Consider the following 23,233-nt stretch of genomic DNA (forward strand, 5'->3'; position numbering starts at 1 on the left):
GAAAATGTTAACAATTGATTTATAAGTTGTATAAGATGCAAAGGTGTATTTTTATAAAGTAAGAAACTGTTGCAGATGATAAAAAAGGGATGAAAACCGGGGAAGGGGGGGGGAGGGGAAGCCCACAAAATATGGTTTTACAATTATGAATGCAAGAAATTTTTTTGTTTTGTATTGTTTTTTCTTTTTTCTTTCTTCGCTCTTCCTCTTTTTTTTTTCCCCTTTTTTCCTATTTCTATTTTTCTCTCTTTTTTTTGGTATGACAATAGATGGTTGGATGGATGTCCTCCTGCGTACTGCCCTGGTTTGCTGGAGCTCCCTGGTGGCAGGGGGGGGCTTTGGGGTCAGGGGAGGGGGGGGAGGACAGAAACCCAAGCATAAAATGGACCATCTCTGACTGTTCACATACATGGGATACTTCTGTGGCAGGGGAGGACCCATGTGGGTGGGTAGGAAGGAGGTGGAAAAGGGGTTTAAGTATGTACCTTTTTTTTTTGCTTTTTTGTATTTTGTAAAATTAATAAAAAGTATGTACAAAAAAAAAAAAAGAATATTGACAAGCTGCAACATATGCAGAGAAGGGCAACCAAGGTGGGAAAGGGTCTGGGAGCGAAGCCTTATGAGGAATGGTTGAGGGAGCTGGTTATGTTTAGCCGGGAAAAGAGGAGATTGAGAGGAAATATGATAGCCATCTTTAAATATCTAAAGGGCTGTCACATGGAAAATGGAGCAAGCTTGTTGTCTCCTGCCCTGGAGAGTAGGACCCAAACCAATAGATTTGAAATACAAGAAAGGAGATTCCAACTAAACAGGGCCACATGACTAAACCAACTAAACAGGGCCACATGATTCCAACTAAACAGGGCCGGCTCGCCCATTGACTCCAGTGGCGTGGGGTGCCAGGGCGCCTGGGCACTCAGGGGGGCACTGAGGGGCGCCCCAGCAAGTGGAGGAGCTGCGCGGCGGCCTCCCTTTTCCCTCCGCCAGCCGCGCCGCTCAGGATCTCCGCTCAGGGAGGTAAGCGAGCGGAGCAGGGGCACTAGGACCCTGTTCCACTCTGCAGTGCCAGGGTCATCCCTCACCCCGGCGCTGTGCTTCATTGGCATTCCTGTTGGCGGGAAGGCTTGGATGCCTTCCCACAGTCTAGGACTCTCCCCGCTGGCTCCATGGCGCCCATCTGGCCTCCGCTGCCGGGGGAGGGCTCCGGACTGCAGGAGTGGGGCTCTCCCTGCTGGCTCCGTGGGGCCGGGACGCCGGGCCTCTCTGCTCGGGGGAGACGGCATGCTCCTCCAAGGAAGGTAACAGCTTTCCTTTTTTAAAAAAATGGAGGGGAAGAGCTGGAGGTGCAGAGTTTGTTTTTTTTAAGAGTTGGGGTGGGGGGCGCCCGAGGGATCCCTGCACCAGGGCGCCCGATGTGCTAAAGACGGCCCTGCAACTAAACATCAGAAAGAGCTTTCTGCCAGTAAAAGCTATCTGACAGTGGAACAGACTCGATCGTGAGGTTGTGGACTCTCCTTCCTTAGAGCTTTAAAAGCAGGATGGACATCTTTCATGTATGCTTTGCTAAGATTCCTGCATTGCAGGGAGTTGGACTAGATGACCCTGAGAGTCCCTTCCTACGCTAAAATTCTATGGTTCTATGATTCTATGACTAGCATGTCTTTGAGAAGGACTCAGCCTTCTCAAGGATTCTATATGGAATTTTGCCTTCAAAGGGGGCATTAAAACGTACGTACACATTTAGAACCTGAAGTGGTACAGTCTAAGATAAACTTTACTAAAACTTTTGCATTAAAATGCTGATGAATTTGTAAAAGGACTTAAAAAAAATTCTCAAGGTACTATTGAAATGTAGAGAACTGAATTCAAGATTGGAAAAATGAAAAATGGACAGAAAGTGAAACTAACTTATTCACCGATCACTAGCTATAGGTTCTTCATCTTCTGGATCAGACCAAAAGTCCATCAAGTCCAACATCCTGTTTTCCCCAGTGGTCAACCAGTCATTTTGGGGAAACCTGCAAGCTGGGAATGAAGAAAAAGATCTCTCCCATTGTTGCTGGTCAAAGATACACTGCCTCTGAAATCATATGTTGCATATGGCCATGAAAATGAATAGCTGGGAATTTGTCTAATCTCTTTGGAAACCACCTAAACTAGCAGTTAGCATTGTGTGGCAACAAATTCCATGAATTCATTATGTATTATGTGAATAAGTACTTTCTAGTGAAGTAAGCGTATGGAATTCTGGGGTACTTTCTACGTTACATTTTTTTAAAAAAGAGAATACCAGCACAGTTTTTAACATGATATGAGCTTGAGTTAACATGATATGAGCTTGAGTTTATCCTGCCCATCTGACCGCCCCACCCCCGGCCACTCTGGGCGGCTTCCAACACACATTAAAATACATTTAAAAATCACAGATTAAAAACTTCCCTAAACAGGGCTGCCTTTAGATATTTTCTAAATGTCAGGTAGTTGTTTATCTCTCTGACCTTTGATGGGAGGGCGGTTCCACAGGGTGGGTGCCACTACCGAAAAGGCCATCTGCCTGGTTCCCTGTAGCTTTGCTTCTCGCAGTAAGGGAACTGCCAGAAGGCCCTCGGCACTGGATCTCAGTGTCCGGGCTGCACCTTTGACATACCTCTATTTATTGGGAAATTGAAAAATATTCCTTATTTTGTACCATTGAAAGTATGTTTCTCCTTTACGCTATTGCCTCAGCAGCAATTGTTGAGCAATATCTGGCACCTCACAAAGTCTCTGGCAACTAGAAATGTCGCTTACATTGGCTGCATTGAATTGTTGCTGGACCTATTTAAAATCATTTATATACCTCTTCAGGTTTCAAAAATCTCTACATGCTGTGTTTCCATCCAAGTTATATTGTTAATGCTGCTGATTTTAGCATGATTTTATTTTGTGAACCGTCTTGAGACCCCTGGGTATAGGGCGGTATATAAATTCTAATAATAATAATAATATAGTAGAATGCTAGCCAAATGCAGTTTTTGAGTACCCAGAACATTGTTCAAAATGTTGCCTTGCTGAAATCTCTGTTTTTTTCACCTACTCCACCTACAATTCAGCCTACAATTCGTAATGGGCTTTTGCATATACAAGCAACACTCCGTATTGAGTGAAAGCATTTTCCATCATTTAACTTTTTAAAACCTGCTGCTTGCATGGGATTAACACATGCAATGCAATAAACTGACCAGCAGAGGGATTTATAGTTCTATTGATGCTCAAGAACTACCGGTAAATAAGCTTTGAATGCTCCGTTCTATTTAACTACTGTATATAATAGCACTTGAAACAGTCATGGCTTCCCCTAAGGAATTATGGGAGCAGTAGTTTGTTAAAGGTGATGACAGATTTTAGGAGGCCTCTATTTCTCTTCCAGAACTACATTTTCCAGAGTTTTCACAATCAATTCCACTTTACAGGGAACTCTGGGAATTGTAGCTCTTTAAGGGGAATAAGGGTCTCCGAGCAACTCTCACCACCCTTAACAAACTACAATTCCCAGGATACTTTGGGGAAGCCATGTCTGTTTAAAGTGGTAACATAGCACTTTAAATATATGATGTGCATGTGGGCCCAGCGCCCTCTAGAGCAGGGGTAGGCAACCTAAGGCCTGGGGGCCGGATGCGGCCCAATTGCTTTCTCAATCCAGTCCGCGGGTGGTCTGGGAATCAGCGTGTTTTTACATGAGTAGAATATGTCCTTTTATTTAAAATGCGTCTCTGGTTTATTTGTGGGGCATAGGAATTCGTTCACCCCCCCCCCCAAAAAAAATAGTCTGGCCCACCACATGGTCTGAGGGACGGTGGACCGGCCACGGCTGAAAAAGGTTGCTCACCCCTGCTCTAGAGCATTGTGTGGGACCCTGGCCCAACCTATGGATCTTTTATGTCATAACTCCCCCTCCCCCCAATAGGTTTAACTGCTAAGGAAGCCTTACCATTCTCTGATATTGCAGGCTTTTTATAAAGAGGCCAACACCTCCTCATTTTCAAAGGCTGTTTCATGTGGATATCCTGGTGATAGCTGGCCTTCTTCAACATGGTCTTTTAAAGTTTTTATACTAATGGCTTTTTTCAGTCAAAAATTATTTTTTGGCTTACCTATATGTTAAGAAAGGTGGAGTGGTACATTTATTAAATAATGACAAAATGTCCCAGTTTATGGTGCCTGGTCCCATTTTATATAAATTTTAACAACAACAACAACAACAACAACAACAACAACAACAACAACAACAACAACATATTTATACCTCACCCATCTGGGTGGCTCCCAACAGAATATTAAAAACACAATAAAATATCAAACATTAAAAACTTCCCTAATAACAATAAATAATAATTTATCTGGGTGACCTTTTTAGGTTTTATAGGGGTCATCAATCTCCATGCCACTGCCTTAAAAGAAATAAAGAATGCTTCCTACTCAAGTAGCTGTCTAGATATCAGTCAGAAGCTGCCCTATATCAAAGTTAGACTACTGCAAACAAGTATCGTTTACTCTACTGGTGGCAGAAGCAACCTGGTCTCGATGCAGGTTAGGCTGTGCATCTATCTGGTCAGCTAAACTCACACCCAAATCCACACTTTCAACTTTATTGATCGCTTGGGCACAACTTGAATGGTAAACTTCTGAATGAAGGTGTAAAAAAATAATAATAATGGGTGAATCTAATCATGGCTGCATAAAAAAGGTAAAGGGACCCCTGACCATTAGGTCCAGTCGTGACCGACTCTGGGGTTGCGCGCTCATCTCGCATTATTGGCCGAGGGAGCCGGCGTATAGCTTCCCGGTCATGTGGCCAGCATGACAAAGCCACTTCTGGCGAACCAGAGCAGCACACGGAAACGCCGTTTACCTTCCCGCTGTAGCGGTTCCTATTTATCTACTTGCATTTTGACGTGCTTTCGAACTGCTAGGTTGGCAGGAGCTGGGACCGAGCAATGGGAGCTCACCCCATCACAGGGATTTGAACCGCCGACCTTCTGATCAGCAAGCCCTAGGCTCAGTGGTTTAACCCACAGCGCCACCTGGGTCCCACAGCGCCACCTGGGTCCCAATCATGGCTGCATACACACCATAAATTAAACACCCCCCCAAAAAAGAATTCTGGGAAGTGTAGTTTACTTTAACAAATCTACCTTTAACAAACTACAGTTCCCAGAGCTCTTTTTTGAGAGGTGTGTCTGCTTTTAAAGTATGGTGTTATATAATGTATAATATAGCATGTATATTATGTATACTAATGTATATGGTATGCTACATGAAATGGTTATGGATGACGTGCAAATATAACGGCGAGGCCAGGTCCCCAGGCCACAGATAACAATGCAAGAGGGAGGGTGTCCCCCCCCCCGAGGTCTGAGCATGGTTAGATATATGACACAGGAAAACCAAGCATGGCATGATAACAGAGGCTTGATCAGATGCTACCAGACCAACAATGGAGAAATCAAAACAGTTCTACATGCAGAAACTAGGGGGCAATATAATAAATAACATGATGCCCACCTGGAGCAAAACAAGCTGCTCATTTGCTACCTGACAGTTTCTGTCTGAAGATGCCGTTGATCGAACCAATGGCTTGCAATGCAATGGGCTCAGTCATGAAGCAATTCTCCTGCTCTCTTTGTTTTTCTACAACCCTTCTATCCCATAGGTTTCAATACAGCACTAAAAAACCCCAACAAAATCCCTACTCCATTCTTCAGGTATTCTTAAATAATGCTACTCACAATTTAATATGGGTTACAAGAGCTGAACAGCTATCAGTTTCTCTGCTAGTTGATATAACCCTTGTAAGGGAAGAAGCCCACTGGGATGAGCTCATGCATTCAGAAATGTGATCGGCTGCAAAGGGCTGATCTCTAAAAATTTATAATCTGTTCTTCCATCTCTCCACAAATAATTGAGATGGGTCTCAAAATAGCACAGAAAACAGACTTGGGGGAACTGCTAGACACAAAAGGTTAGTGCCATATGGTATATAATGTTCCTCTTCTTGGTATCAGCCAATGCACAGGGAAATTCTCTGAAAACCATACACCACTGGTATCATACACATGGCCTCTATCCGGGAAGGGGACCAGCAGACTGCTGGGGAGAATGTGGCCTTGGAGGCTCCTATTTTGTAGTGGCAATCAATGTCATCTGGCAGATGTGTTTTGGGATGATGTTATTACCAAGGGAAGCCTCATTAGCTGCTATGCCATGGCTAAAGGCCCCAACCTGTGTTTTTAACCCATAGTTTTTTGGGTGCTAATTTGGTAGCACCTTCTAAGGTCTAGATTAGGTTGATACTTGTGGCAGCAAGTTTGCCATACAGCACTGAAATAAATGTTTCGGGACTGAATATCTGTCACGAGCCTTGAGATGCCATTGGGTTCTGGCTGGGGTTGGCAGGCAATGGAGGAAGATGAGGAGGAAGAAGAGGACTGAGGAGGCTGAGACACTGGAACAGAGGCTGGTGGAGGGAAGTTCACCCCTTTCTCTGAATCAGGCATTTTGTATGGTTCCGAAAATGGAACCCTCCCCAAAAAAAGACAATGGAGAAACTCCTCTATGGGAAAAGTTTCCAGCATTTATTCTATTTTACCCAATTATTTAATTATTTAATTCATATGCTATGCCTGGCTGTGCCCCTGAAGACTCTTCAATCCAACAGTCTTTATGCATTAACTCTCCCATTTCCTGTTTGTTTGCTAGACCACTGCAGTTTTCTGTGATGTCTTAACTGAAAATACTGTTCCAAAGCCTAATTTGAATCCATAGTTTGCAAACCATTATTATGAAGTTAGAACTAACCTTATTGTCCCAATTGGGATATCATGGCAAACTACAGTGACTGAGAAGAGGGATAATATGTGAGCCTACATAAACGATCCCACGTGCCAGACTGTTTTGGTGTTTATATGTGAATTGAACCAATGCAGCAATATTCAGTCTCTTGTTTGTGCCAAGGAAACTTACATTCAAAGTAGGGAAAACAATGGCTGAACATACTCAGCTTAAAATGTACATAGTAATTGTGTTATTTAGTTATTGTTGTCTGTATAACAGATGGTAACTTCATTTGGTGTGGGTTTACTGCCTTGAAATAATTTTAGAAATTCATTACCCTACCACCAGCTTCCTCATTTAGTTGCATAGGGTTTTTTTTTTTAAAAAAAGAAAAGAACAAAGCTGTAGTCACTTTTCAAACTAAAGACTGAAAGTAGGTTCATAGCTCAAGGAAATAATAAACCAAATTAGGTCTGCAAGGGCTTACACAGAAAGACAAGAGATAATGTGAGTAATAAGGGAAATTCAGACAGATTTTTGTACAAGTTGCAAAGAGAGAAATGAAGAAGCAACTAAAACAGCTGGTGCTAGAAACCTACCGTAGAAAAAGCAAAAAAAAGAGAGAACTATATCAGGAACTTAAGTAGGAATACTGTCTTGTATAGGACAAAAGAACCTATGGTGATTCAGCTTTATACAGTTGTGGGAATGGAAATAATAGAATTATTATTATTATTATTATTTTATGAATCACTTTTCACAAATGTCTGAAGGCCATTTACAACCTTACAACAGGAACTAAAAATAGGTTTTAAAATGATAGCAAGTTAACACTCAAGGACATAGGAGCCAACTCCTAGGGGCTGAGGGGTCTTCACACACACCCCTGATAAAATATCTGTGGGGTCTGCCCCCCTCCCCAAAGTTGATGGGCATTGCCATTCAAATAGTGTGTGCACACTGTATCATGTGATCAATTATGCAGCGTGGGGCTTACCTGGGTCCCCCAATATCTTATTCAAGTTGGCACTCCTGCCCAAGGGAGTTGAAAAACTATATATAATATTCTTGAAACAAAGTGACTTCAACATGGGCAAATTGTAGTTTCTAGTTGGTTGAACTGCAACAGGATAGCTATAGTTAAGGCATAACACTTGGGTCTCGTTCACATGTCATGGTAAGCCAAACTACAGCTTACTACAACCATACAAATGTTTAGGCTCCCAGAGGGAAGTTGACTGCTTCTTTGCTCCTTGCTTTGCTCCCCATATCTATTTCTCTTTCCTCCCCACCTCCACCTCCAATCTGTAATTGCCACTCCAAACAATTTGGTTAATCAATCTATTCCCAGTGACTGTGGAGCTGAAGTTTTGCAGGTGATCCCCAGCCTGCCCTTGACAGCACGCTGGATTCCTACTAGAAGCCAAACTTGGCTGATCATTCGATTTCTAAGGATACAAGCTATGTACAGATTTGGAGTAAACCCTATTGGATTAAGTGGAGCTGACTTGCTGCCAAGTAATTGCACATAGGATTTGGGTTGCAGATGTGGTAGAAGCATGTTCAGTGCAGGGAATGGGATTGCCATTGTATAGTGCATAACCACGATAGTCACAATCACACCCCTTCACAAGCTTCTAAGTTTATACAATACATAACAATTAGGGATGTGTTGCACATAAATTATACAATCATAACAATTAGGGATGTGTTGCAGAAACCAATGCAGATCTCCATGTGTTGTCTTTCAGCTTGATCTACTATTTCCTGTGCACATACTTGGGAAATTATTTGGAGTGCTGCAATGTCTTCTTTCAGCCTGACTTAAATTATGTTTTCTGTTAAGTTCCTGTGTAGCAGAACCTGCACACTGTTCTCTTGAAACTCTCGTGTTTTCAATGTTTACCTTTGGAGCATATAGTGGGCAAAAAGCTCCCACTTCGTGCTGATTGGGCGGTTTTAGGACACTGGAGGGACTCTGCTGTATAAATAGTAATCGGCAGTGCTTTTTTTCTGGGGATACGCATACCCCTAAACATTTTGTGAATCTAAGTTTGGCCTCATTGAGGGGCAGTATTTCAATATGAGTAGGAAAATGAGAGTACCCCTAAACATTTTTTTAAGAGCACTGGTAATGGGTCTTCAACCCCCTCCAACCCTGGACCATGGCACCACTGCGCTTAACATAGTTACTCCAAATCCATTCAAAGTGAGATACCATTCTCCATTGTCAAGTCTGCTTGTCAGAAAAGTACAAACCAAGTTTCAGTTTTCTTTTTTTATGAAACAAGACAATGCATAGAAGAAATTCATCTATCTCATCCAGGCTTGGGAAACCGCAGGCCTGGGTCCCCACTGTGGGTCTCAATATACCTCTGGCCCTTGAGACTCTCCCCAGGAAACTCCCCTCCCTGGCCCTGTTCCTCATGTTCCTCAAATGTTTTGCCTGGCTGGAATGTGTCCTTCAACTGTGATCATTCCTCTTGCTTGCCTGGATTGAGGATGGAGAGAGGTGTGTTTGAGTGTTTAAGAAACTTCCAAATATGTCTGGAATGTAGTCTACTGTACAAAGCTAAAAGTCACATTAGATGCTTTGCCTGCTTTTCTCTCTAGCACAACTGGCACAACTGGCATGTGCCTCCGGGAAGAGTCTGCATGATGGAACACGGTGCTTGGCCTGAAAAAGATTCTCTGCCTTGATCTTTAGGATAAGGTTTACACAGTGTTGCAACTAAGGGTCAAGCTATGCATTAATCACCCTAGATTTTTAATTGAGAGATGGTGTAGGAAAAAAAGAAATATGGTGGTAATATTCAAATTAAATGCTTAGGACCGGATACACCTCTTCTTGAGCAAAATGCAGCTGTGTTGCCCCAGCAGGAAAGTTTTTAGTCTTAACCCTTCCTCCAAGACATCATTTTCCTGCAAAAAATCGGCCCCGGAAGTTCCCCTGACATTGCTATTTGCAGCACTGCTCTACACTTCCTCTTTCAGTTCTAGTTTGCAGCTACTGTCACTGGGAAATCACTTCAAATTCACTTCTTCTGCTTCTGCTCCTTATTGCTTTTTTCCCCATTAACAGGCTTGTCCTATGCCAGTACTTAGAAAATGAACTGTGGCTATTGCATTATTATTATTATTATTATTATTATTATTATTATTATTTGCTTGTCACTCAAAAGGTTCCCGTGACTTAGACTGAACACACACACACACACACACACACACGACAGAAAAAAGGGGCTTATATAACATATTAAAAACCAGCCCACCCCCATAACAGTAATAGAAAACTTTAGCAGCATGGGAACAACAAACAAATCAATACTCCCATTAACCAAAAGACAGAAATAAAAACTCATCCCTGACACCTGCTCCCTATCCCTAAAACCATCACAGTGTGGGCAGGAGGTATTTTGAATCTCGTTTCTGCCCAACCTAAAGTATGTGGCTCTTCCTCTAATCTCTCTTGGTTCAGAATGGCGTGTCAACATAGTTTAGTAATGCTCCTTTGATGTTGCTTTCATTCCACTAATAGCGCGAGCGGCTGAGAATAATTGGCAGAAGACAATTAGTGACAATGAAAACACATTATGGAATGTTTTGAATCAAATACGTCAGCTCCAGTTTTGTTTCAATGTCACTGGTTACCAATTCATTTTGCGGGGGTAGCTTTTAAAGTCCTAAGTGGTCTGGGGACAGGATACTTTAAAAAAGGGTTGGGAGACCTGTGGACTTCCAGATATTGCTGGACTACAACCCCCACTGTGCTGACCATCGGCCACTGGCTGGGTCTGATGGGAGTTCAGCAACATCAAGAGGGCTGCAGTCCCCCCCCCAACTCCCCTTCGATAACTGTCTACTCAAACTCCCATGCAAACTGTCAGAAGCCCTGTGCTTTATCTGAAAACTGAATACACCTTGGATGTCTGCTCTGAGCTTGTGACAGACAAGAGGGGTAAATGTAATTTCACCAAAACAAACAAGTGTCACTTTGGATGTGTAGGAATGCAGATATTCATGCTCAATTTGGTGGAAAGAATGCTGTCCATAAAACATCGCTTCATTGCTTGCTTGTGTGACCTTACATTCTCTAATAAAACTAAAAAAATTCAGTGCTAGCGTAGCGTCTTAAAGGAGCTTCTTGTTTCTTGGGCAACTGTTTTGGCTTAACATCTAATATTTTAACCCAGGTGTGAATAAAGAGAACAATAAAGCAGAAACAAACAGCCACAACCATGGCAATTCTGAAACTCTCAAGAGAGATCATAGAAATAAGCTGATAATGAAGGAATGCATTTTAAGCTGCAAAGAGGCGACACAGGTAATACAGGGTGGGGAGGGAGGAAGGTGAGCGGAAAATAAGAAAAGGAAAGAACGGAAGAGAACAAAAATACCAAGATCTGTGGATTAGGCAAATGCTGATTCACCAGAAATGGCAGGTGCTGTTTCAGAAACGATGTGCGACACTATTTATCTTTGAGGACATTTTGCTAGACCTCACAGTTTTATAGGAACACTGCTTCCTCCACCTGGTGCACTGGGTGGATTAATGGACTACTCAGCCAGGGAGCTTTCTTAGCAATGTAAGTGCAAGGTTAGAAATACCGGTAAGAGCTCAAGTGGCTACCACCAAGTGCAAACATGGCAACTGCGGAATATGGTGGCCATGTATTCTACTTCATAGAGACCAAGTCCCAATTAAAAATAAAGAACCATAGGAAGGGAGAGCAGGGGCCTTGAAATTGCCCACCAATGGTTTAGCTCTTGGACAGCAGACTGAACAAGCACACAAGCACAGTATTCCCTACTATGGTATTTGTATTTTAAATTTTAGTAATTACTTATACATTTCCATCTATACATATTAGCACATGCAAATTTTATGGTAATCTGTGTTCTCTCTTGTTAGTCATGCATTTCCTCCATTTGGCACAGCACACATGGTGGGGATGCACAAATCAATTTTAGTTTCTCACCTTTCCAATCTAAAATGCAGTTCATGATTTATATATATTTGTTTGCAATTTTGCCAAATAAATAACATTTTCCCAAGGATTTTACCTAACACCATGCATTGTTCGGTGCTATTTTTACTAATGTATGCTTCTTTTATGAACACATTACACAAATACACATTTAATATGCATTTTATGCTTGGAGAATTGCATGGAAGAACAATTTCTGAAGGATGGCTGTGTTTCAGTTTGTATACTTTTTTGAGAAGTACAGTTTAGGTTAGGTTCACATTAAAATGTAAATTAAATCAAATTTCTCCCCCATCCCCAATAAGTGGCCACCCTATTGATAAGGCAAAGGATTCCTCACACTCTTTTCTTGATTCTTCCACAGAACATGTTGCACACAACAAATGTATCACTCAAAGGATTTGTTTACAGGTAGGTAGCCGTGTTGGTCTGAGTCGAAGCAAAATAATTTTTTTTTCTTCAGTAGCACCTTAAAGACCAACTAAGTTTTCATTTGGGTTTGGCCTGTTTGTTGTTAAACATGACCACCATTGATGTTCACAATCCTGTTTTGCTTTAATTCAGAAACTTTGTTGCACAAACAATACAAAGCCTTTGACTTGTCTGTTCAGTATTCTGCTTGTTTGCAGTTCAGTAACTCTCTTGAAAACTGACATACCAGAATGAGATTTTGTACATACATTTAAGGACAATTCAGCATTTCAACTCTGAATATAATTTCTACTTCTCCCCTTTTTCAATCACCTTAGATTTCTGTTCTGACAGGTATCATAATGCAACCTATCAAATATTGGAATGAAAGTTGGCGTTCATCTTCAGGACATCACATTCGTATTTGATCTTCTTTTCCCTCATCACAATGTAATACATCCCTTGAAAATTGAGATATTGGAATGATTTCCCCCCTCCATATTTCTCTGAAGTTAGAATATACTTTCAGTTGCCATATTAATTTGTGGTGGCAGTTGGAAGATGGAAGTCAGATTGTAATGCAATATCTGAAATGAAGTATCTTGAATACTGTGCCTTACCCACTCTTGTTTTGTAACTATTTTAAGTAGTACTTTAATAGCACCATGTCAGAACTGCATGATTTCTGCAAAGAGGCAAGTGCATACATGACTATATGTCACACCATCTACAAATCCGCGTGTTATTTTATGTAAGTAATCAGACTTATGTACACCTAAAGGCAGGCTAGCTCAGTGAAAAAGCACCTGCTTTGTGTGCAAAAGGTCTTAAACCCAAAACAGCTACATGATAACTGAGCACATTTCGGGGGGAAAGGATGGTGGTGAACTTTAGGGTAGTAAGATGGAATGGAGTACCCTGCAAAGGGCATGGCTAGCTGGTAGGGAGCCCTGAATGGGACCACTCCACACTGCAGCACTTTGTCACAGATAGAGTTGTTGTTGTTGTTTAGTTGTTTAGTCGTGTCCGACTCTTCATGACCCCATGGACCAGAGCACACCAGGCACTCCTGTCTTCCACTGTCTCCTGCAATTTGGTGAGACTCATGTTGGTAGCTTCAAGAACACTGTCCAACCATCTCATCCTCTGTCATCCCCTTCTCCTTGTGCCCTCAATCTTTCCCAACATTAGGGTCTTTTCCAGGGAGTCTTCTCTTCTCATGAGGTGGCCAAAGTATTGGAGCCTCAGCTTCACGATCTGTCCTTCCAGTGAGCACTCAGGGCTGATTTCCTTCAGAATGGATAGGTTCGATCTTCTCGCAGTCCATGGGACTCTCAAGAGTTTCCTCCAGCACCATAATTCAAAAGCACCAATTCTTCGGCGATCAGCCTTCTTTATGGTCCAGCTCTCACTTCCATACATCACTACTGGGAAAACCATAGCTTTAGCTATACAGACCTTTGTCGGCAAGGTGATGTCTCTGCTTTTTAAGATGCTGTCTAGGTTTGTCATTGCTTTTTTCCCAAGAAGCAGGTGTCTTTTAATTTCGTGACTGCTGTCACCATCTGCAGTAATCATGGAACCCAAGAAAGTAAAAAGTAAAATCTCTCACTGCCTCCATTTCTTCCCCTTCTATTTGCCAGGAGGTGATGGGACCAGTGGCCATGATCTTAGTTTTTTTGATGTTGAGCTTCAGACCATATTTTGCACTCTGCTCTTTCACCCTCATTAAAAGGTTCTTTAATTCCTCCTTACTTTCTGTCATCAAGGTTGTGTCATCAGCATATCTGAGGCTGTTGATATTTCTTCCGGCAATCTTAATTCCGGCTTGGGATTCATCCAGTCCAGCCTTTCGCATGATGAATTCTGCATCTAAGTTAAATAAGCAGGGAAACAATATACAGCCTTGTTGTACTCCTTTCCTAATTTTTGAACCAGTTATTCCATATCCAGTTCTAACTGTAGCTCCTTGTCCCACATAGAGATTTCTCAGGAGACAGATGAGGTGATCAGGCACTCCCATTTCTTTAAGAACTTGCCATAGTTTGCTGTGGTCGACACAGTCAAATGCTTTTGCGTAGTCAATGAAGCAGAAGTAGATGTTTTTCGGGAATGCTCTAGCTTTCTCCATAATCCAGCGCATGTTTGCAATTTGGTCTCTGATTCCTCTGCCCCTTCGAAATCCAGCTTGCACTTCTGGGAGTTCTCGGTCCACATACTGCCTAAGCCTGCCTTGTAGAATTTTAGGCATAACCTTGCTAGCATGTGAAATGAGCTTCTCCAATCCCCTGGCTACTGCTGGGTTTTCCAAACTTGCTGGCATATTGAGTGTACCACCTTAAAAGCATCATCTTTTAAAATTTTAAATAGTTCAGCTGGAATAATATCACTTCCACTGGCCTAGTTATTAGCAGTGCTTTCCAAGGCCCATTTGACTTCACTCTCCAGGATGTCTGGCTCAAGGTAAGCAACCACACTACCTGGGGTGTACAAGACCTCCATATCTTTCTGGTATAATTCCTCTGTGTATTCTTGCCACCTCTTCTTGATGTCTTCTGCTTCTGTTAGGTCCTTTCCACTTTTGTCCTTTATTATGGTAATCTTTGCACGAAATGTTTCTTTTCCTTTCATACCTCCAAATTTCTTGAACAGATCTCTGGTTTTTCCCATTCTGTTGTTTTCCTCTATTTCTTTGCATTGCTCGTTTAAGAAGGCCCTCTTCTCTCTGCTGGCTATTTTTTGGAAATCTGTATTCAATTTTCTGTATCTCTCACTATCTCCCTCGCATTTTGCTTGCCTTCTCTCCCCCGCTATTTGTGAGGCCTCATTGGACAGCCACTTTGCTTTCTTGCATTTCCTTTTCATTGGGATGGTTTTCATTGTTGCCTCCTGATAATGTTAAGAGCCTCCATCCATAGTTCTTCAGGCACACTGTCCACCAAATCTAAATCCTTAAACCTGTTCCTCACTTCCACTGTGTATTCATAAGGGATTTGATTTAGATTGTGTCTTACTGGCCCAGTGGTTTTTCCTACTTTATTCAGTTTAAGCTGAAACTTTGCTATAAGAAGCTGATGATCTGAGCCACGGTCAGCTCCAGGTCTTGTTTTTGCTGACTGTATAGAGCTTCTCCATCTTTGGCTGCAGAGAATATAACCAATCTGATTTTGATACTGCCCATCTGGTGATGCCGATGTGTAGAGTTGTCTCTTGTGTTGTTGGAAAAGAGTGTTTGTGATGACCAGCTTGTTCTCTTGACAGAACTCTATTAGCCTTTGCCCTGCTTCATTTTGAACTTCAAGGCCAAACAAGTCACGGATAGTACTTGTTGAATATGTCTCAATTTTCTCACAAACTCTCACCCCATCACAATAAGTAGTGTGGGAAAGACATATTTTCCTGACAACTTCAACATATTTGGAAATGTTGCATCTTTACTCCAGCTGCGGTCAAGCCATCTAGCACTTCATCATTCAATGCACAATCACTAAAATTCCTCTCTAAACACCGTCATCCTATTATCTGCCTGTTCATTCGTCTTGTTTCCAAGTTATTCCAGATGTGCCCACTGCTTTGTCTGATCATTCCTTTTGTTATCCACGTTAGCTTCTTGTTTCCACTGCTAATTGGATCAATTGCCACCCTTTCCCTAACCTACGAGTGCTCCAGCCTGCTTCTCTCCCTACTCCATTCCCCTCAACTCTTTTTACCAAAATGCCATGCAAAACAAAGCAAAAGCAAGTGAGCAGCAACTAACAGCAGTCACTATTTGTCTGCTGCTCTGGCCTTGTGCGTTATCATATTTTAACGCTGCCCAGCTGATGGCTTCTGGACTCATCATGAACCTTGCTTGATATTCTGGTCCAAACTCTACTCTGACATCCCAACCCCACACCAAATCAACAAGGCTATAGGCAGGCGTTCATTCATTCCCTTTCCATACATAGTCAGGGTTGTGTGTTAGAACCAACACTAGATGACACTCAGTGTACTGGAAGAAGCAAAGATCACCAGTGTCGAAGCAATGATTCTTCAACATTAACTTCGTTGGATTGGTCATGGACAGGATGCCTGTTTATTGTATTCCAAAGCAACTACTCTATTCCCAACTTAAGAATGGAAAGCGTAATGCTGGTGGTCAACAAAAGAAGTTCAAAGATTCTCTCAAGGCAAATCTAAAAAAAATGTAGTATAAACACTGATAACTGGGAAACACTGGCCTGGGAGCACTCCAATTGGAGAACAGCCTTTACCAAAGGTGTCGTGGGCTTTGAAGATGCTCGAACTCAGGACTAAAGGGAGAAACGTGCTAAGAGGAAGGCACATTTGGCAAACCCTCACCATGATCAACTCCCACATGGAAACCTATGTCCCCACTGCGAAAGGACATGTGGATCCATAATTGGCCTCCACAGTCACATGCGGACTCAGTTAAGATCATGTTCATGGAAGACAATCTTACTTGGCTACGAGTGATCACCAAAGATGACACCCATAAGCAAGTGCTGAAAAGGGTGTGAGAAAAAGGCCCTGCCTGTTGGAGGCGTGATCATGTGTATTTTAATTGATTGTCTGATTTTATGTTAATGTGTTATACATTTGATGTTAGCCGCTCTGAGCCCAATTTTGGCAGGGGAGGGCAGGGTATAAATACTGTAAAATTATTATTAAAAATTATTATTAAGAAAGGAACAGATTCCTTTGGAATTCGGACGAACATCACATTCCTAATCAGAAGCAGGACCCCACTTGCATTCACAGAGTGGGCCATACTTCTTAGAACAGGCATCCCCAAACTGCGGCCCTCCAGATGTTTTGGCCTACAACTCCCATGATCCCTAGCTAACAGGACCAGTAGTCGGGGAAGATGGGAATTGTAGTCCAAAAAATATGGAGGGCCGAAGTTTGGGGATGCCTGATCCAGAGGATGTCTGTGCCTCCAACTTGTCCCAGAGCAACTTCTCTCTCCCGCCTCCAATCATGACTGACTTTTTGTCACCAGTCCAAATTCCAGGGAACTCCTCACAACGACCTCGGCAAGCTCTTGTGAACGTGAGCCCAGCTCTCCTCAAGTCTTTCACAGCACGCCACATACTGACTCGCCTGTCCTGCTCCGTGCCCTTTTCCTCACGTTCCGCCGCTCCAGACCCGCGTCGCTTGGGGGCGAGCGTAGAGAAAAAGGCTGGCGAGTGGAGAGGCAGCGAGCCCGCCCTCAGCCCGTGCCTGCTTGAGGGGAAGCGGTGTGGGTGGAGGAGGGAGGCGGCAAGGCGGCCGGGCCAGAGAGAGGCCTGCCCAGCAGTGTCTCGCCGCCCCAATGGGCGGCCGCGCCGGTGAGAGCAGCGGCGGCAGCAGCAGCGGCGGCGTCTCGCGCAGCCTCCTCAAGATGGCCGCCTCTCCTGAGCGACCTGCGGAGGCGGCGTCGGCTGCTGTGGGCTTGGCGCTACGGAGGCACCGCTGAGGAGGGTGGCAGCCGGCTGGCGCCGTTCCCCCTGCGGCGGCGGCCCCGGGCAGACGTTGCGAGCTGCAACACCATGCGGCGGGGCTAGAGCCGGAGGCTCCCACCGCGAGCAAGGATGTTAGCTGAGGTAAGAGAGCCGCAGCCAAGACGGACCGGGCAGCGACGGCGGAGAAGAAAAAGGGGCCCGGAGGCTGGAGGCCGCTCGCCCTGCGCGGCGCTCCGAGAGGTCTTGCCTCCGTGACAGCGGCCAGCCGCCCGCGAGAGACTCCTCAGGGCCCGTTTCCGCGGCGGCGAGGGCCGTTGGGTCTCTGGATAGTTGTTGCCCCCCCCCTCGCCGCAAGCCCCTGTGGGTGTTGCTGCCGCCCCTCAGCAAGCCGGCCGAGGGTGGTTTTGGGTCGTTTCATAAGGACGTCGGTGTGATGAAGCGGAATGCCCGGCTGCTCCCGGTAGGCCTCCTTTGGGAGGCGTTGGCCTCCGGATGCAGGTCCGCACCTGGATTTCCTTCTCCATCCCCTCTCGGGGTCTCCCCCCCCCAAGGTTAACTGACGAGCACCGGGGCAGCTTTGGGTTCCCGACCGAGAGAGAGGCGGCCACTCCTTCGCGGCCACCCGCTTGGCACTTTCCTTATCTCCCTCAGTTTCACTCGTGACCCTGCAGCATATCTCGTAAAGGGAAAGCGAAGCCAGTTGTTGATAGTACAGTACATTATTGTTCTTGGCGGTGGTAATGTTACGGAACTTTCTCAGTGTAAAAGAAGCAATCCCGAATTATTTTCATTTTTTGAGGGTGGTTTGGGTGTGTGTGATGGGACAGGAACTCAAGTCTTGTTTTCTCAGGACTGCCTGCTGCTTAGACTCAGCCAGCCTCAATGACTTAAACTTTTTAGCGTAATTAGAATTGTGGTTTGTGAGTGTTGCCTCCTGTGTTGCTGCTCATCTTTTGGTGGAGTGGGTAGACTTGGGGCCCTGACGAATGTGTTGCCGGAAAAGCATTTCATGTGTTTTGTCCTCTTTGTGTTTTTAAATGTTGCCTGGTTTTTAATAGTTTTTATTTTTGTCAAGCTGCTTTGAGACTTTTTATTGGGGGGGGGAATAAAAATGACTTCCTGTACTAAGTAAATAATAATAGCAGCAGCAACTTGATTGAATGCTAGTGTTATGCTTTTGGTATAAAGTGTGCCAGCTGTGTTCTTCCAGGTTAAGGGGCAAACACTCTTTTAGTGCAGACCTATGTATATTGACTCAGAAGTAAGCCCCATTGTGTTCAGGGGGACATATTCCCAGGTAGGTGTGCATAGGATTGCCACCTTATGTTTTCTGCAAAAGCATCTGCAAGCTTTTAAGTCACAAAGAAGTGCTCGAGGCTGCTAATTCTTTGCTGGTGTATTTTTCTGGATACTTAAGTGGTCCAGCTGGTGGTGGTTAATGGGTCAAAGGTATTGTTGAATAATACATTGAATACCTTGTGATAAGTCTGAAGTCGCTCACCAGTGTCGTGACCCTAAAGGTATTGGCTTGGAGCATACTGAACATATGAAGCTCCTTCATACTCTGAGACCATTAGTACTGTCTATTCTTAAGTGGGACCAGCTTTGTGGAGTCCAGGGCAGTGGGTTTTCTCAACCCTGCTCCCACAAATTCTTTTAATTGATAAATGCAACTGGGGTCCTGGTTGCAAAGCAATTGATGCGCTCTTGTCATTAAATTCTGCAAAAGAAATGATTAATAAGATACCTTGCTGCTGCTTTCATGTCTTTTCAAACTGTAATATATGAATCTGAGGACTATGTAGTAACTATATGTGACATCCAAATAACATGGTTACTGCTGCTGGCACTAGATAGTTCCATGTAATTTGGAAGCTTGTATGCTTTTCACAAGCAGAAATGATAACATAAGAAGAAACTGCTGAATCAGGTCAGTGGCCCATCTTGTCCAGCATCCTCACAATTAGCAGCCAGATGCCTGCAAGAAGCCACAAACAGGACATAAGAGCAACAGTAGTCTCTGCAGTTCCCAGCAACTGGTATTCAGAGGCATAATGCCTCCAACAGTGGAGATAGATGCAAACATATTATTCTCTGAAGTGGTGTAGAAAAAATTAATAGCAAATAGTAACAAATAGCATTCATATAGTGCTTTCGGTGCTCTAAAGTGCTTCACATATATGCCTTGATAATGCTTACAATAGCCCTGTATGGAAATTCACTCTTATTATTTCCACATTGCATATGGGCTGAGGCTAATATACGGTATAATGGTCTGCCTAAGGCTGCACCTAATCATTGTGAGGCAGATGCATACTTGCTAACTATGCAGTAAAATACGGTTTTTATTAACATTTCCTGTTAATCCTGTGACCAGCTGTTTAAAAGTTCCACGACCTGATAGCATTTAATAATGTATTGTGACTATTTAGGAAATACTGTTTTGAGAAGTTCTTTTCTCAGGATTTATGTACATTTTTGTTACATGTCGGACAGGAACTTTCTATTTTGATCTGTCTCTTTCGTCTTGTTCAGATATGTACATTCCAGAATGAAAGGTGCAGGGTGGTACTAGTGGATTTCTATCAGCATAAGAGCTGGAGACGGAGATGCCTTGCACAGTGAGCACTTGACTAATACTGCTATCTATGTACAATAAAATGAAAGGAACTTAAAAGCAGCACGGGCACCCAACCTCTGTATCAGCCTTGCACCTCATTTTGATTAAAAGATCTAGTTTGGGGGAAATCAGAAATGTGCAAGCATGAATAGCAATATGGTATTACACATATGTCACCTTTAAATTGCTTACAGCACTACCCTATACTGTACATGTTTGTTTGAAAGTGTGTCCTGCTCTGTTCATTGAGGCTTACTGTACTCCCTGATGTGTAGAACTGCAGTCCTAAAATAGCTTCTGAGTATCAATACTTGCTTAATAAGTATTGTAACACAGTTTTACTGGTGCTTTCATTGGGTAGTAGTTGTGCATGTTTGACTGTGAACTTATTCAATCAGTCCTAGGTTTCCTTACTGATATTTTAGTATTAGTATTATTCCCCCTGTGCTTTTTTTATAGAAAGTTCCCCCCTTCCTGCCATTTTTTAAAAAGTTCATAACATTGGAGAGAACCAAATAGATTGCCTAGTTCCACCTTGAATGGAATATCTTGTACCTGAAATGCCTGCAGTGGAAGCCTGTGCAACTTAAAATTAAACATAAATATACTCAGCAAATATCCAGGAAAAGGGGACCACCCGTATCAACATTTCTTATACTTACAAAGTCCCCCCCCCCAAAAAAAGTCACCACTCTAACTTACAAGTGGTATGCTTGTGCACTAGAAGTGCACAACTTCTAGTCAGCTTTAATTTGTTGTTTAGTTGTTTAGTCGTGTCCGACTCTTCATGACCCCATGGACCATAGCACGCCAGGCACTCCTGTCTTCCACTGCCTCCCGCAGATGGTTGGACAGTGTTCTCGAAGCTACTAACATGAATTTGACCAAACTGTGGGAGGCAGTGGAAGACAGGAGTGCCTGGCCCATGGGGTCAAGAAGAATCGAACACGACTAAACAACTAAACAACAACAAGGACCTTGGAGCTCAGTGCTCTCTTGTTGTAGTTTGCTCTTTTGAATCAACAGGTTATCTATGAGATGTGGGCATTCACATCTGTATTATAAGAAATACAACCTTTGACGACCCATTCTTTTCTAAGGCTGATGGGCTGGCCATTAATCATGTTATTATAACTTTGGTCCTCTAGTTTCCCAGGTCTACCAGATTATTGCTGATACAGCAGCATGGGCTGGGACTGATTTGGTTGATGAAAACCATCATCAAATGAGATCACTGTCAAACTGCATCATGATTTGGTCTAGATTTTCTGAGCTTAAAAGTGGAAAGAAGAAAAACACAAGTCATTTAGGAACATCAGTCTGCTTATCACATGGTCCACAGCCTACACATTTTTGATGTTCACATTAATGACACAATAGAACTAAAATTAGGACATATTATTTCTGGGAATAGGAGGAGAATTGCTGACTGACTGCATTTCTTGAAGGGAGCCAGACTCTGCTTTTGAAAATAAGCTGTAAATGGTTAAAATAACTTTATTAGATAAAGCTGAATAGTTCTATCATTCTACTGCTATCATTCACACCATGTTAGTAGATATGGGTGATTGTTTTATCTCTACTAGAATTTATATATGCAAACTGCATCTTTGCAATCTTGCTTGGGGTTGGGCAAACTATGATGAATAAATCAAAGCAATTACATGCACACAGTCCTGCCTATATCAGTCATAAAATTAAGTTGGTAAAAAAGTACAAAAGTCAGAAATCACTAGTTTTAAATAACTAAAGCTATTGGCTTATATTCAACATTAGTCATACTCTGAATGGCTCCATGGACGTTAGTCTGTTGACTTCAGTATGTCTAGGTAAAGGTAAAGGGGCCCCTGACCATCAGGTCCAGTCGTGTCCGACTCTGGGGTTGCAGCGCTCATCTCGCTCTATAGGCCGAGGGAGCCAGCGTTTGTCCGCAGACAGCTTCCGGGTCATGTGGCCAGCATGACAAAGCTGCTTCTGGCGAACCAGAGCAGCGCATGGAAATGCAAGTATCACCCACTATAATGGGTAGGAAACTGGATTTTGCCAGCAGGTTGTGTTGTTACCTCCCTCACCATTCTGCAATCAACTGATGCCACAATGACACTAAAATCAAAATATGTAGATAAAGGCACAGTGAGGACACGTGAAGGCCCATGCTTGCAGTTTTGCAAGCCCCGACAATTTGCTGATACCGTAGTTGGAGTTTACAAAACCATGGTCACAGTGCTTAGCAGATGCCACAATCAACTGATCAGAACTTTATGGACTGGTATGTACTAGGTTTCACAACACCAGGATCCAGTTTAGACCCCCTTTAGTTCAGCCACATGTTTACCTATTTCACAGCTGACATATGCCTCTACCGTTTGCGAATTTGGATGGATGTTTGGATGCTAGAAGTGCTCTAGACAGGGTGTGTAATAGTCAAAGAAAAGGTACGATATAGTTTCCAGGTGATACATACAATTTCCTCCCTACTTCCAAGTGTACCTCGCCCAGAGGCAGCTGTAGGGGAGCATGACTGGTGTGATTGCACCAGGCACAGAGCTTCTGTTCTGGGGCGCTGGAATAGGCACCACCTCTACCGGTATTACTCCAATGGAAGGTGAGAGGCGGGGGGACAGACAGACTGGCTTTTGCCATCTCACAGGGCGCCGCTGAAATTTGAGACGCCGAGGTCCACCACTCTTGGCTCTATGTTTATGGTTATTGATTTCCCAGCCATCCATGCCAATTTTTACTAAAACTAATGTCCTCAAAATAATTTATGCTTACCATCTAAACTTGTGCAAATTTAAACTGGCACAATGTATTTAAATAACACATTTTTTCCTAATGCAGAATATGGAAGTTTCTCAGTATTTTTGCACCATCAGCTGTAGCTTCTTGTCACAAAGTTTCATTTTATCCTACTTAGTGGAAATATTTTTGTAGAGAATATTTTTCCTATGTTGAGG

The 23,233-nt window shown here is 43.2% G+C and overlaps 1 protein-coding gene and 1 long non-coding RNA gene across 6 annotated transcripts in view; one reads left to right on the plus strand and one right to left on the minus strand.

Annotated features, from left to right (window-relative positions):
- LOC118092001 (uncharacterized) overlaps positions 1–18,317 on the minus strand; it is a 43,418-nt gene extending 25,101 nt beyond the window's left edge. Inside the window, exon 1 of the long non-coding RNA XR_015946366.1 lies at positions 17,202–18,317. This is a non-coding gene — a long non-coding RNA (uncharacterized LOC118092001). The remainder of the gene's footprint in view (positions 1–17,201) is intronic.
- SNX13 (sorting nexin 13) overlaps positions 17,658–23,233 on the plus strand; it is a 59,492-nt gene continuing 53,916 nt past the window's right edge. For 4 of the 5 annotated variants that reach the window (XM_088653968.1, XM_088653971.1, XM_088653969.1 and 1 more), the window contains exon 1: positions 17,658–17,797. In XM_088653968.1, coding sequence (XP_088510094.1) covers positions 17,786–17,797 — 12 coding nt within the window. In that variant the 5' untranslated portion in view covers positions 17,658–17,785. Of the gene's footprint in view, positions 17,798–20,196; positions 20,278–23,233 lie in introns of those variants that run through there. The other variant, XM_088653970.1, reaches the window with a different exon arrangement.

The sequence above is a fragment of the Zootoca vivipara genome, chromosome 11 (assembly GCF_965207765.1).
Source record: "Zootoca vivipara chromosome 11, rZooViv2.hap1.1, whole genome shotgun sequence".
Taxonomy (NCBI): domain Eukaryota; kingdom Metazoa; phylum Chordata; class Lepidosauria; order Squamata; family Lacertidae; genus Zootoca; species Zootoca vivipara.